Raw genomic sequence first — 14,163 nt, 5'->3', positions numbered from 1 at the left:
GATATGGCATACATTTTACTTTATGTTGATGATATTATTCTTACTGCTTCCTCATATTCTCTCCGGTGCTCCATTATGGCTCTCCTTGCCTCGGAATTTGCTATGAAGGATCTGGGTCCTTTGAATTATTTCCTTGGCATTCATGTCACTCGCCATAAGGATGGCATGTTTCTTTCGCAACGTAAGTATGCTGAAGAAATCATTGATCGAGCTGGAATGTCTTCTTGTAAGGCTACTTCTACTTCGGTTGATACTAAACCGAGGGTGAGCAGCACATCGGGTGCTCCATATGATGACCCGACTCACCATCGCAGTCTCGCAGGTGCACTTCAGTATCTTACTTTCATGAGGCCGGATATTTCTTATGCTGTTCAACAGGTATGCTTACACATGCATGCTCCGCGAGAGGTTCATATGCATGCTCTTAAGCGCATCATCCGTTACATTCAGGGTACACTTGATTATGGTTTGCATCTTTATCCATCCTCAGTTAATGACCTCCTTTCCTACACTGATGCGGATTGGGGGGGCTGCCCTGACACACGTCGATCGACGTCTGGTTATTGTGTCTTCCTTGGAGATAACTTGATATCTTGGTCTTCGAAATGCCAACCTACCCTCTATCGTTCGAGTGCTGAGGCGGAGTATAGGGGGGTTGCTATTGTTGTCTCCGAGTCATGCTGGATTCACAATCTTCTGTTGGAATTACATTGTCCTATTCATAAGGCTACTATGGTGTATTGTGACAATGTAAGTACCATTTATCTTTCGGGAAATCCAGTGCAACATTAGCGCACCAAGCACATTGAAATGGACATCCACTTTGTTCGTGAGAAGGTTGCGCGAGGACAGGTTCGTGTCCTTCATGTTCCATCCCGTTATCAGATTGCCGATATTTTCACCAAGGGACTACCACAAGTCTTATTTGAAGATTTTCGGGACAGTTTCAGCGTTCGTAAACCTCCCGTTTCGACTGCGGGGGTGTGATAGATTATGTAAATATTAGTTAGAATATTTTGTAATCTCCTATTTTAGGTTAGAATATTTTGTAATCTCCTATTTTAGGTTAGCTCCTTAATTCTAGCCTAACATTACGGTTGTATAGTTTGTATATTAACCAAGTCAAGGAATGAAAGGGGACACGGAAAATATTTCCTACAAAAACAGTAATTTAGAATCTAGACCAATTTAAAATTCAACTCACTACCCGACTCGATCTATCCTTTTTATTCCAAAAGGGCCCAAGCACTCATATTTGCAAGGCCGGTCCAGAGGCATGCAACCATGTACGTAGTCCCAACCTTATAGGTATTCAAAATAACAACAACAAAAGAGGGTGGATTTACAAAAAATTGCAAGGCTGGTCCAGAAAGTATTGCAACCATGTTTAGCAATAAAGTCAGCTAGCTATTTTTTCTTCCTATACGTATTAGTCACCTGTGATTCACCTAGCTGTGTGATCAATTACTTGCAATCAGGGGCGGATTTACCTTGGCCCGAGGGGTGTCACGTGACACTGTTTCGTCGACTTTTTTTACTAGATATACATATATAAATAATATATAAAATGAAAATAGAAGTTAAAAACAATATAAGGACACTGCTTGTAAATAAAGATGCGCATTGGCCAGGTGGTTAGGCCCTCCGGACTTGAGAGAAAGGTTGTGGTTTCAAACTAGCTTGCTCAGCCTCATTTTTTTTCTCTTACAGTGGTAGTGGGCACAATTCTTTAAATGGTGACACCGCTTATGAAAAATCCTGCGCACGCCCTTGCCTGCAATCATGAACAATATCAGCATAATGTAAAGTTGGGGAGGATAGGAGGGACAAAATCTTCTTGGCATCAATGCCTATAACAAGAGGAGTTTTTAGATTTTTTTTGTTTAGGATATAAGAATAGGAGTATAGTACCAAACTAGGAACCAAAATGCAAATACCTTTTTGAGTTTGTCAAAAAACTGAAAGCTTCCATCTTTAACCAATTTCCCTATGATAAGTTCTATTTTTAGTTCAGAAAAGTCTGCGTTACATCAGCAAGAGCAGCACAGGACTAAAATCTAAATCTGCCATTTCTCGTTTTTATAACTAGAATCGCTGCCCCGATAACACACAACTAATTTTCATGGACATAATTATTTGTCTCTGTTATCTACCTAAATTTTAATCGACAAAGTTATTCGGCATTTAAGCTGATATAAGATAAGAGGTAAATATTTGAAGTGCGATGTACCACACAAGGGTTCAAGGAAATGATCTCTGAATCGTTTGGTTCATTAAGTTTGACGAAAGTGAACAATTTTGATCTCTGTCAAATACCGAATAAATTCTATCTAACGAAAACTGCAATAAATGTTTTAACCAGAAACAGTAGGAAAGTTCCGACAATTCCCGGAAATCGCAATATCAAAAACTGCATTGGACACCAAACTAAAATAAAAAATAGTAGAAACTGCAAAAAAATCACACTTCTAGATGTGAGTTCATGTTAAATCCCTTTTCTTTACTGTTCACGTTTAATTAATTAACCAAAGTTTGTTAAACATTTTACGCAAACAAAAAATGCTCTACTTTGACAAATTTTAAAAATCAAAATTGTTATACAAAGGGAGCATTTTGAACCTATTCCAAACATGAAGGACCATCTTTATCATTTTCTCAAAATCCTAAATCCTCGGTTCGTTGCATCCGCACCATTTTGTCCTCTTGGCTAACATGTTTCAACGTTTGACTTATTAAGACAGTTGTATTTTTCTAAATAAGAAATTTGTTTAAAAAATAGTGAGATTTGAACAATTACTTAAAACACACAACTCCAAGAACATTTGTAAATATTTTTATATTTATTTTGCTTGTAGAATTGCTACGAAAAACCTTATTGAATTTACATATTAATCTTTTTTTTTAATACTCAAATATTAAAATATATTATCATTAAAACAAAGGAGAGACAACAATAATAAAAACAACAACCTTCAAAAGAAACTCAATTGAAATTTACAGAAGAATTACCATCTATTTCGAAGTGAATGCAAAGACATTATTAACGACCATACACATGAACATAATATTTAAATACCATTAGAAATTATCATAATCTGTACTTGCAATCAAAGTTGGGCATCCTTAAATAAGACCAATTGATGAAAATCTGTAAATAAAAGAATAAACTTGTTGCAATTAGGTTATTTTTAATAGTACTTTACACTTCCTTCATCAGCGGATAACAACATTTGGTCAATATTTCCTAGTATAGACAATTAGCCATAACCCCAGATGCTCCCATTTTCAACAATTAATGCAAATTACGCTAATAACATCCTTTATCAAAAGACAATAACTTCAAATAGAGTTTAAAGTATAATGACAATAATTTACTTTCAACACATACTTTGTTCTAGGAGATTTCGAAGGTTTTCGGCGGGAATTATGATTCTTTAATAGTGGCTTTTGAAAATTTTAAACATAAATTGAATGAAAATAATGAGGAAAAGACCAGTACTTGAACAGCCAAATTTGGAATATGAAAAATTGGAGTAGAATGTTAAACTTCTCACTATAATTAAAAGGAAAAATTAGAGTAATGACTTTTAATCTTACAATAAAAAATAAGTAGAAAACTAGAGAAAAAGGACAAAAAAAAATGAGAAATTTTATCCATGTGATCTTCAATAATCAATAATGCATGCAGTGAAAGAAACGGTGCACCCCACGAGAAAAATCCTACTTGAATTAATTTTGCTTACATACTTTTTCACTAAATTCAAATCAAAAGAAAAAGGAAACATCCAAAAAACAAAATAAAGTTGCTCTCTTGACTTCATCATGACTCATGAAAATCTTATAAAGCTAAATAAAAAAGATTATTGACTCCAAAATAACAAAGTAAAATAGATCAGAATGCTGCCTCCATATTAAGCTTCCCTAACGTAGCATGTATTACACTTGCAAAGATGATGAAACGTAGACATTTATATGCATTAGGCTCCTATGCATTATTTATGAGTTTACACACTAGTTAATTAAAAGTAATTATTAAAAAAGAAATTAGTTAGGAAAAAAAATCGTTCTTTAGTTTGATTTTGATGAAAAATTGTCAAGTAAAGTGGATTGATCGTATTATCCAATAATAAATATGATTTTGATTGACTCGCTATTCATTCAATTTGGTTTTGAGGTCATAATCAGTTAACACTGAGAAAGAGATTTCCTAACAATCCAAAATACCAATTCCTTTTGGGGGCCAAAATTATAATTCAAGTAGAATTAGAATGAAGGCAAATAAAAATAAGACTTGGTATTCCTTTACTTTTTGCCCATTGACTTGGTTTTCAAATACTTCAATTACTGCTCCTCAATTACTTGGGCATTCCATTACTTTTTGCCCATTGACTTGGTTTTTCAAATACTTCGATTACCACCGTTCACCACCCACAACCACCATCCTCAACCACAATCACAACCACGTTAATCACTACGATCTGCAGTCACCATCACTAGTCATCATTTACATTTATCACTGTCACACAACCATCAATCACTGCAGATGATCACCATCATCAACCACTGCTATATATCATCAATCATCGCTACTGGTAACAAGCACCATTGGCTATCATTATCATCCACCGCAATTTATTAGGTGTCATCACCAACGACTACAAACATTAACCACTATCGCCAACTACAAAAAATATTATGTTGATATAGTATTAGATTTATTAGTATTTTAATTCAAGTGTTAAAAATACAAATACTTTATTTAATATTTAAATTTTAATATATATTAATATTCAGATGTCATTTAAATTCAGACATCTTAATATTTAAATATGTATTAAGATTAAGACGTTTTAATCTTAATAAAAATAAATAAGATTAAGATGTTTAAGTCGACAGTTAGCTAGCCAATTGATGTAATAAAGCAAATCTGCCATGGTTGACTTGGTATTCAATTATCTTTTTTCCCATTGACTTTTGGTGACTTGGTATTTCAATACTTCAGTTACTACTCTTTAATTACAATTTGAAAATTAAAAAATATTAATTAATGAACTTAGGTCATAACCCCCAAACAAAGGAAACCAAAAAACAAAGAACACCGTAAAGTCTCCATTTTTTTTTCCAGCTCTTCATAGAGCAAACTTTAAACTTCTTTCCTTTTTACCCCCAAAAGTTTAAAATAAAACCAAATTGAAAGAAGTTCAGCTCACAAATCTTTTTTTTAATTGATTTATGGTACAACAATCAAGCAACCTTAACCATATGAAAGAGATGTAAAAACTTACCTTAATCACACAAGAACAAGCCTTGGATCAACTTACTCCACTAAAGTGAAGTCTCCAACATCAACACCAAAGGAAATCTTGAGTTTCACAAACCCTAGAAAGGTTTTTAGCACTTGAATCTCTTGATTCTCTTGGATTTAGCTTGGATTAGTTTATAGACTTGGAGAGAGGGTTTTGGAGAGCTCTAGGATCTGATTTGGGGAAATAATGAATCCAAATGAGGTAAAACAAAATATATAAAGCGTCACTTAAAATCCCTTAGGACATTTTGACGCCCATTTTGACGGACCGTTTGTCACGACCCAGCTAGGGGCCGTGACGGGTACCCGGGGTTACCCACCGAGCACCACTCATTTCCTTACTCGTCATGGTCATTATACACTTCTTTACCATTCATAAACTCATAATCATAAGACAATCATTTTTCATTTTGAAAACATAATTGATTTTATATACATACGCCCTTCAGCTATCAAAATAATAACATATACACCATAGTAGCATCGTGAGACCATACTACCCACACATACGTATCTACGAGCCTCTACTAGAGTTCTAGACATATGGACGGGACAAGACCCCGTCGTGCCCAAAATACATATACATATATATATACACAAAAGTATAAACCCGATTAGCACCTCCGGAATAATTGAGTGCTCCTGCAAATCTGTGGATAGCTCCTCAAGGTCTGCGCCGTCTCCCTGTCTAACTGTGGGCATGAACACAACGTCCAAAGAAAACGGACGTCAGTACGAATATTGTACTGAGTATATAAGGCATGAATGAAGTAAACATGATAGAGAAATCATAAGTCATAAGGTGAAGGCAAAACCTGCGCGACCTTTAAGGATGAATACATCTCATACATATATCATATATACATAATCGTCGTACATGAATCATCATAGCGTATACATCATTATGTCATATAATTCATCGTCGTAGTACCGTATCTGCTCATACACATAAAACATTATTCGTATTCGGCCACGTAAGGGCTTGAAAATATCCGTATTCGGCCACGTAGTGGCTCGACAGTATCCGTATTCGGCCACGTAGTGGCTCGACCATATCACATACATCATAACAAGGATCAGTATATCTCATCATCATCATTGTCATCACATACATCTTATAAGCGTATCGTAACTTTTCATTAATGCATACATTTAAATTTAAAGACAATCTATGAAAATCACATCATATTGGTAGCATGGACTTCGTATAAATATCGTAGGATAGGCTTCATAATCTCTAGGCTTAAGCTCAACATTACCACTATCGTTTATATAGCATATCTCTTACCTTTATCTCATATGAAATCCTCTATGAACATAGACTCGCAACTTTGCGGAACATTGGTCATAGGACATGCATTAAGGCTCATGGACAATTTATAACAATGTCGGGGTGACATAAGGTCGAGAACCCCCGATTACATTATGGAGCATTCATAGGTATTCCGCCTCACCTTGAAGGAATTAGCATATAAGGTGAGTGTATACAACAAGCAACATCAATAGGTCGTAGTTAATGTCGTTAGCTTTGTATAAACATTATACCATGAACTCTAGAATCTTTAGACTTAAGCTTATCATCTTCATTATCATGCTCATAACATGTCTCTTATCCTTATCTCACGTGGCTATTTATGAACATAGGCTCTTAGTTCCGGAATATAAGAAAGCCATGGAAATGTAGGGAACATAATATCCTAGAAGTTACGTAAGGATCATTAGCTTCATAGACATCGCTCCTTGCTTTAGAATCTCTATGCTTCAGCTTACCATCATTATTATCTCATTCATGACATATTCCTCATCTTCATCTTATAAGAAGAATTCCTATCAATGTTGACTCATAGTTCCCGGAATGTAAGAAAGTCATGGAGAGGTAGGGGAATAATATCATAGGAATCGTATAAGGATTGCCATCTTCGTAGGAATGTCGTTCATGAGCTTTAGGACTCCTAGACTTAGATTTGTCATCAATATCATCATGCTCGTAGTGTGTCTCTTTTCTTTATCTTGTATGAAGCTTTTTATAGTCGTCGACTCATAGTCATTGATATGTAGGAAAAATCATGAAGAAGGAAGGGATATCATATCATAGGATTCATGCCTTGGAAAGAAAGGGCTAGCCTTACATACCTTTTTCTTTAGCTATTCTACCGCTTGATCGTTCTCCTTCAATGCTCGCGTCCTTACCTTCAATGGAGTTCACATTATCATTAGCTAATCGATTACTTAAACGTGCTTACTAAAGCTAATGAAAGTTGGGCAGCATTTCCTTTGTTTATACAACTTTTCCCATACTCTATATCAATTCCCAAACATCTATAATCACATTCACCATATTATAAGCAACAATCATCATTCATCCGCCTTATCCATATTTCACAATTTCACTTAGATGTCCCCATAATCATAGTCATAGTTCACTATTATGTTCTCTCACGTTTAATGCTTAACCCATGTTCTACATGTCATTTATAACATACTTATAACTACAACATCTCAATAGTCATGATTCATTTCAACTACAACTCAAGAACTTCATTGCTTTAATCTTTGTGACCCATTTCCTATACCCCTTCTACAATCCAAGTGTTTCAACTTCTCATTTCCTTAATCATCATGGAAAGATCATAAAACATACCTTAGATAGTGTAGGAATGAATCTTGAGTGCAAACACTTCACTTGAGCAAAACCCTAATTTCACCTTCACTTAGATTCCTTGTCTTGGATGAACTTTAATGAGTTTCTTACATTTGATTCACTTGGTTTGATGTAATTGATCATGGATTTCCTTTGATTTCTTGTATATGATGTTTGTGGAACCTTCTAGAGGTCTTGAGAGATGAAGAAGTGTGTGGGAAATGAAATAAATGAAGTGAGATCACATTTATAGAATCAGAACTTATTCAACTCGTCGGGACTTCCACGGATACTTCCACGGTCCGTGGAACAGGTCGTGGTTCACCACCAGAATACCATCAACTCTGCTGGGTATTCCACGGACCAGTACACGGCCCGTGGAAAGTTTCACGGACCTTGAAACATGGTCGTGGAACTCACAGCTTCTTCCGAAGTTGTTCTCGTCGTTTCGTTCAGTAAAAAGGTCACAACTCTTGATCCCGATATCGTGTGAGGGACCACAACCTATGGTTAGAAAGCTCTTTCAATTATCTACAACTTTCGTTCTTAGTTTTTTTCCAAATTCCAAAATTATAATGACGTTTTGGCCCCTCCAATTCAGATCATCTGAAAATGTTTCCTTAAATCGTCCTTTTGGATGGCTTATGCCCATATTTGGCTTATGGGTCCTTCTTAGGACTTTCTCAACTTTCCATGTACTACTCATATATCTCTTCATATGTTCTTTATAAAACTCCAGCGTGTGGGCCCCACTTAGCTTACAACAACGAGGGCTTTTCGGCAAGTGACATATGAACCAATTCAACCCATATGGTCTCCAAATGTCATATGTATACCATTATTACACTCTTATAATATAACCTTTCTCCTTAATCCTCGCATAACTTTGCTATTCCTCAGGCCCATACTAAGCTGGCTACGACCTTGGTAGCGCGAAATTTTCCAAGGTGTAACACCGTCAAACTTCCTACGGTCTGTCAAATGGACCGCCAATCAGCCCAGCCAATGCCTCACTGTGATGGTTTCATGGTGGTGGATCCACCATTTGATGAGCCGTCAAACACCCAACGGTCCGTCAAATGGTCCGTCAAACTACCCCTTTCCGATAAATTGCTCCCTTCGATTTGTTTGACTCTCAATCCTTATGGAACCTTCTTAGCACTTGTGTAATACTTCATTGACCATCTAAGGGGACCTATAGCTCCTCCTCAAGTCATTACTAAACAAATTATAACTCAATTGTTGCGAAATCTTCCCGAACATGACTCACATTCTACTTCCTTCGACGAACTTAATTCCACCGATTCATATGACTTCAAAATCTTATGGTGCCCGCTTGAAGTTATCAAATACTCTCCTTAATATCACAAGGACTTCATGTCCACCTTAGGCTTACGTTAGTCCACTCATAACGCAACAACTCGAAATTTTCGAGATGTAACACTTCTCATCTCCTCCTTCTTTAGTAGTACTCTTTAGTATTTGCGTAGTATCTTATGCTTTAATTCTTATTACTACATGTTGCTTTATTAATTTGCTTTGTTTATCTTGCCATTTTACTATCGTTATTTTCCTTTCTACCATGCTTTGATTACATTTCCTTTGAGCCAAGGATCTATCGGAAACAACTTTTCTACCCCACAAAGACAGGATAAGGTATGTGTACATCCTACCCTCCCCAGAACTCACTTTTACGATTACATTAGTTCTATTATTGTTGTTGTAGGTCTCATTTCGGAGTCGATTACCCGAATGGTTACTCAATTTGTGATAATTAAACATTAAAATTATCTATCTTTGTTTTTTCTTCCAAAAGTCATCTTACTTTACTTAATTTACTTCAATGATTATCTTAGCTAGAATTTGTATTATTTGGAGAGAATTAATGTTGTGAAAAACTGATGTTTTTTTTTTTTAAATAGTTAAAACAGTAATTTCGAATCTAGAACAATTTAAAATTCAACCCACTACTTGACTCGGTCCATCCTTTTTATTCCAAAAGGGCCCAAGCCCTCATATTTGCAAGGCCGGTCCAGAGGTATTCCAACCATGTATCATGTATGTAGTCCCAACCTTATAGGTATTCAAAATAACAACAGCAAAAGAGGGTGGATTTACAAAAATTTGCAAGGCTGGTCCAGAAAGTATTGCAACCATGTTTAACAAGAAAGCCAGCTAGCTGTTTTTTCTTCCTATAAGTATTAGTCACTTGTGATTCACCTAGCTGTGTGATCAACTACCTGCAATCAGGGGCGGATTTACCTTGATCCGAGGGGTGTCACGTGACATTGTTTCGTCAATTTTTTTTACTAGATATACATATATAAATAATATATAAAACGAAAATAGAAGTTAAAAACAATAAAAGGACACTGCTTGTGAACAAAGATGCACATTGGCTTGGTGGTTAGGCTCTCCGGCCTTGAGAGAAAGGTTGTGGTTCAAACTAGCTTGCTCAGCCTCATTTTTTTCTCTTAAAGTAGTAGTGGGCACAATTCTTTAAATGGTGACACCGTTTCTGAAAAATCCTCCGTACGCCCAGGGCCGGCCAGAGGATAAGGCCATTGCCTTTTGGGGGGCCCATTTTCTAATTATACTATGTGTATATATTATTTTTTAAGAAAAAAATTATTAAAAAGTATAGTGTAGAAACTATGAAATATTTACTCCCTCCATTTGAAAATAATTGACATCTTTCACTTCTCGAGAGTCAATTTAATTAATATTCGAAACTAAATTAGATTTGATTAATTCAATATATTATAAGTTAGATATTAAAAAACTATACAAAAAGTACTGTAAGTTGAAATTTTTCTCATATCAATATGATGAAAAGAGCATCTTTAAAATGTTGATCAAAATGTGTACTATTTGACTCTTTAGAAAACGAAATATCACAAGTATGTTGGGATGGAACGAGTATAAAAAAAAATAAAAAATAAAAAAAATATGATTGATATTAGTTGAAGAAAAAACTCATTTAGATTTTTACATTACCTCTGAATATAAAGCTTTTGGGTCATCTACATTTATCATTGGACTAAATGACACAAAATAAATTAAGGCCTCGTATTGTAGTTTGGCTTTAGGCCACTAAATTTGTTGAGCCGCCCTGCTTGCAATCATGAACAATATCAACATAATGTAATGAGTTGTAGAAATTTTTGTTTAGGATATAAGAATAGTAGTAGTACCAAACTTGGAAACTAAAAGCACATACTTTTTGAGTTTGTTGTAAAACTGAAAGCTTCCACCTTAACCAATTCCCCTATGAAAAGTTTTATTTTTAGTCAAGAAGTCTGTGATACATCAGCAAGAGCAGCACAGGACCAAAATCTAATCTACCATTTCTCGTTTTTTATAATTAGAATTGCTGCCCCGATAACACACAACTAATTCTCATGGACATAATTATTCGTTATCTCTGTTATCTACCTAAATTTTAATTGATAAATAAAGTTATTCAGTGTTATATAAGATAATAGGTAAATATTTGAAGTACGATGTACCACACAAGGGTTCGAGGAAATGATCTATGAATCGTTTGGTTCTTTAAATTTGACGAAAATGAACACTTTTGATCTCTGTTAAATATCTAATAAATTCTATTTATTAGATATAACGAAAACTGCAAGAACAATATTTGACCAGAACTATTAGGAAAATTCCGTGAATTCCCGAAAATCACAATATGAAAAACGGTACTAGACATCAGACTTAGATGAAAAATAGCAGAAATCGCACCTCAAATAGCTACATTAGACTCCAAAAATAAATATAAATAGCAGAACTGCAAAAACTACACTTCTCGATGTGAGTTCATGTCAAATCCATTTCCTTCACAGTTCACGTTAAATCAATTAACCAAAGTTGTTAAATATTACGTAAACAAAAAAAAGGGTCAACTTTGACAAATTTAAAAAATCAAAATTGTTGAACAACATATTTAAGGGACCATTTTGAACCTAAACCAAACATAAAGGACCATCTTTATCATTTTCTCAAAATCCTAAATCCTCGGCTGGTTGCATCCGCGCCATTTTGTGCTCTTGGCTGACATGTTTCAACTTTTGACTTATTAAGATAGTTGTATTTTTCTAAAGAAATTTGTTTAAAAATTAGTGAGATTTGAACAATTACTTAAAACACGCAACTCCAAATATATTTTTATATTTATGTTGCTCATAGAGTTGCTGCGAAAAACCTTATTGAATTTACTTATTGAAAGAGTATTTTGCACTTCTTTCTTGAGGGGATAGCAACATTTGATCGATCTTTCCTAGCATAGCCCATTAGCCATAACCCCGAATGCTCCCATTTTCAACAATTAATGCAAATTACACTAATAACATTCTTTATCAAAAGACAATAAATATAGAATAGAGTTTAATGAAAATAATTTACTTTCAACACATAAAGCCTATTTGCATTGGCTTATTTTAGGTGCTTTTAAGCCAAAATTATTTTAAAGCATTTTTATAGTGTTTGGGTAAAATAAAAGAGTGTTTTTAAGCACTCATTTTTAAGCCAAACTAACAAAAATAAGTCAAAAGTCATAAGTTAGAATTCCTAACTTATAGCTTTTGGCTTATAAGTCAAAAGCCATAGACCTATCCAAACGGGCTCATACTTTGGTCTAGGAGATTCCGAGGGATTCTCCCGGAAATTATGTTTCTTTGATAGTGATTTTTGAACTCTTTAAACATAACAACAACATAACTAGTGAAATCCCACAAAGTGAGATTTGAGAAAGGTAGAGTGTACGCAGACCTTACTCCTATCTTGAAAGGTAGAGAAATTTTTTCCGGTAGACCCTCGACACAAGGACAAGTAATGCAAAGCAGTATGAAGAAAAAAAAAAGATAATGATACTGAATAATAAGCCGTGGCAAAATACTATAAAAGCATGGTAAAACAGTCTGAAAAACGAACAATAACTACCACAAATTATACGATAAACGAAGTACAAGCAACAATAGATAGTAGCAAAAATCGAAGGACAAGAAACTACAAGAGTAATATGACTACTAGTATAAAAGAATAAGCGGGACAACATTCAACTACCTACTAACCTTCTACCAGAATCGTGAACACTTTAAACATAAGTTGAATGAAAATAATGAGGAAAAATGTGGCAAAGGGAATAACATAACTATTGATTAGAAGGTCAGTACTTGAACAACCAAATTTGGAATATGAAAAATTGGAGTAGACTATTAAACTTCTCACTATAACTAAAAGGAAAAACTAGAATAATTTTTCATCTTACAATAAAATAAGTAGAAAACAGGGGGAAAAGGAAAAAAAGAAAAGGGAGAAAAAATACGAAATTTTATCCATGTGATCTTCAATAATACTGTGAAACGGTGCTCCCCACGAGAAAAGTCCTGCTTGAATTTTGCTTACATACTTTTTCACTAAATCCAAATCACAAGAGAAAGGAAACATCAAAAAACAAACTAAAAAAGTTGCTATCCTTGTTTTTTTTTGGAGGGTAAAGTTGTTATCTTGACTTCATCATGACTCATGAAAATCTAATAAAGCAAAAAGATATTGACTCCAAAAGCACAAAGTAAAAAAGTCAGAATGTTGCCTCCATATAAAGCTTCCCTAACGTAGCATGTATTACACTTGCAAAGATGATTTGAAACATAGACATTTATATGCAGAGTTTACATTCATGATTTTGATGGACTCACTATTCACTTAATTTGATTTTGGGGTCATAATCAATTAACACTGAGAAAGAGATTTCCTAACAATCCAAAATAACAATTCCTTTTGGGGGCCAAAATTACAATTCAAGTAGAATAAAGGCAAACAAAAGAAAGACTTGGTTTTTCAAATACTTCGCCTTTAATAACTTGGGTATTCCATTACTTTTTGCCCATTGACTTGGTTTTTCAAATACTTGGATTACCACCATTCACCACTCACAACCCACCATACTCAATTACAATCACAACCACGTTAATCACTACAATCTGCAGTCACCATCGCTAGTCATCATTTACATTTGTCACTGTCACACAACCATCAATCACTGCAGACGATTACCATCACCAACCACTGCTATATATCATCAGTCATCGCTACCAGTCACAAACACTACTAGCTATCATTATCATCCCACCGCAATTTATTAGCTGTCATCACCAACGACCACCAGCAACTATAAACATTAACCACTATTGCCAACTACAAAAAATATCATGTT

General features: G+C 34.7%; 1 protein-coding gene across 1 annotated transcript; it reads left to right on the top strand.

Annotated features, from left to right (window-relative positions):
- The first annotated feature begins 75 nt into the window (after positions 1-75).
- Positions 76-792, top strand: LOC132606082 (uncharacterized mitochondrial protein AtMg00810-like). The gene has a single exon (XM_060319414.1). The coding sequence runs from the start codon at positions 76-78 to the stop codon at positions 790-792; it is 717 nt and encodes a 238-aa protein (XP_060175397.1).
- Positions 793-14,163: the final 13,371 nt, after the last annotated feature.

The sequence above is a fragment of the Lycium barbarum genome, chromosome 8, assembly GCF_019175385.1.
Source record: "Lycium barbarum isolate Lr01 chromosome 8, ASM1917538v2, whole genome shotgun sequence".
NCBI lineage: Eukaryota > Viridiplantae > Streptophyta > Magnoliopsida > Solanales > Solanaceae > Lycium > Lycium barbarum.
Note: the sequence above shows the minus strand (reverse complement) of the source record. Positions and strands in the feature narration are given on the sequence as shown.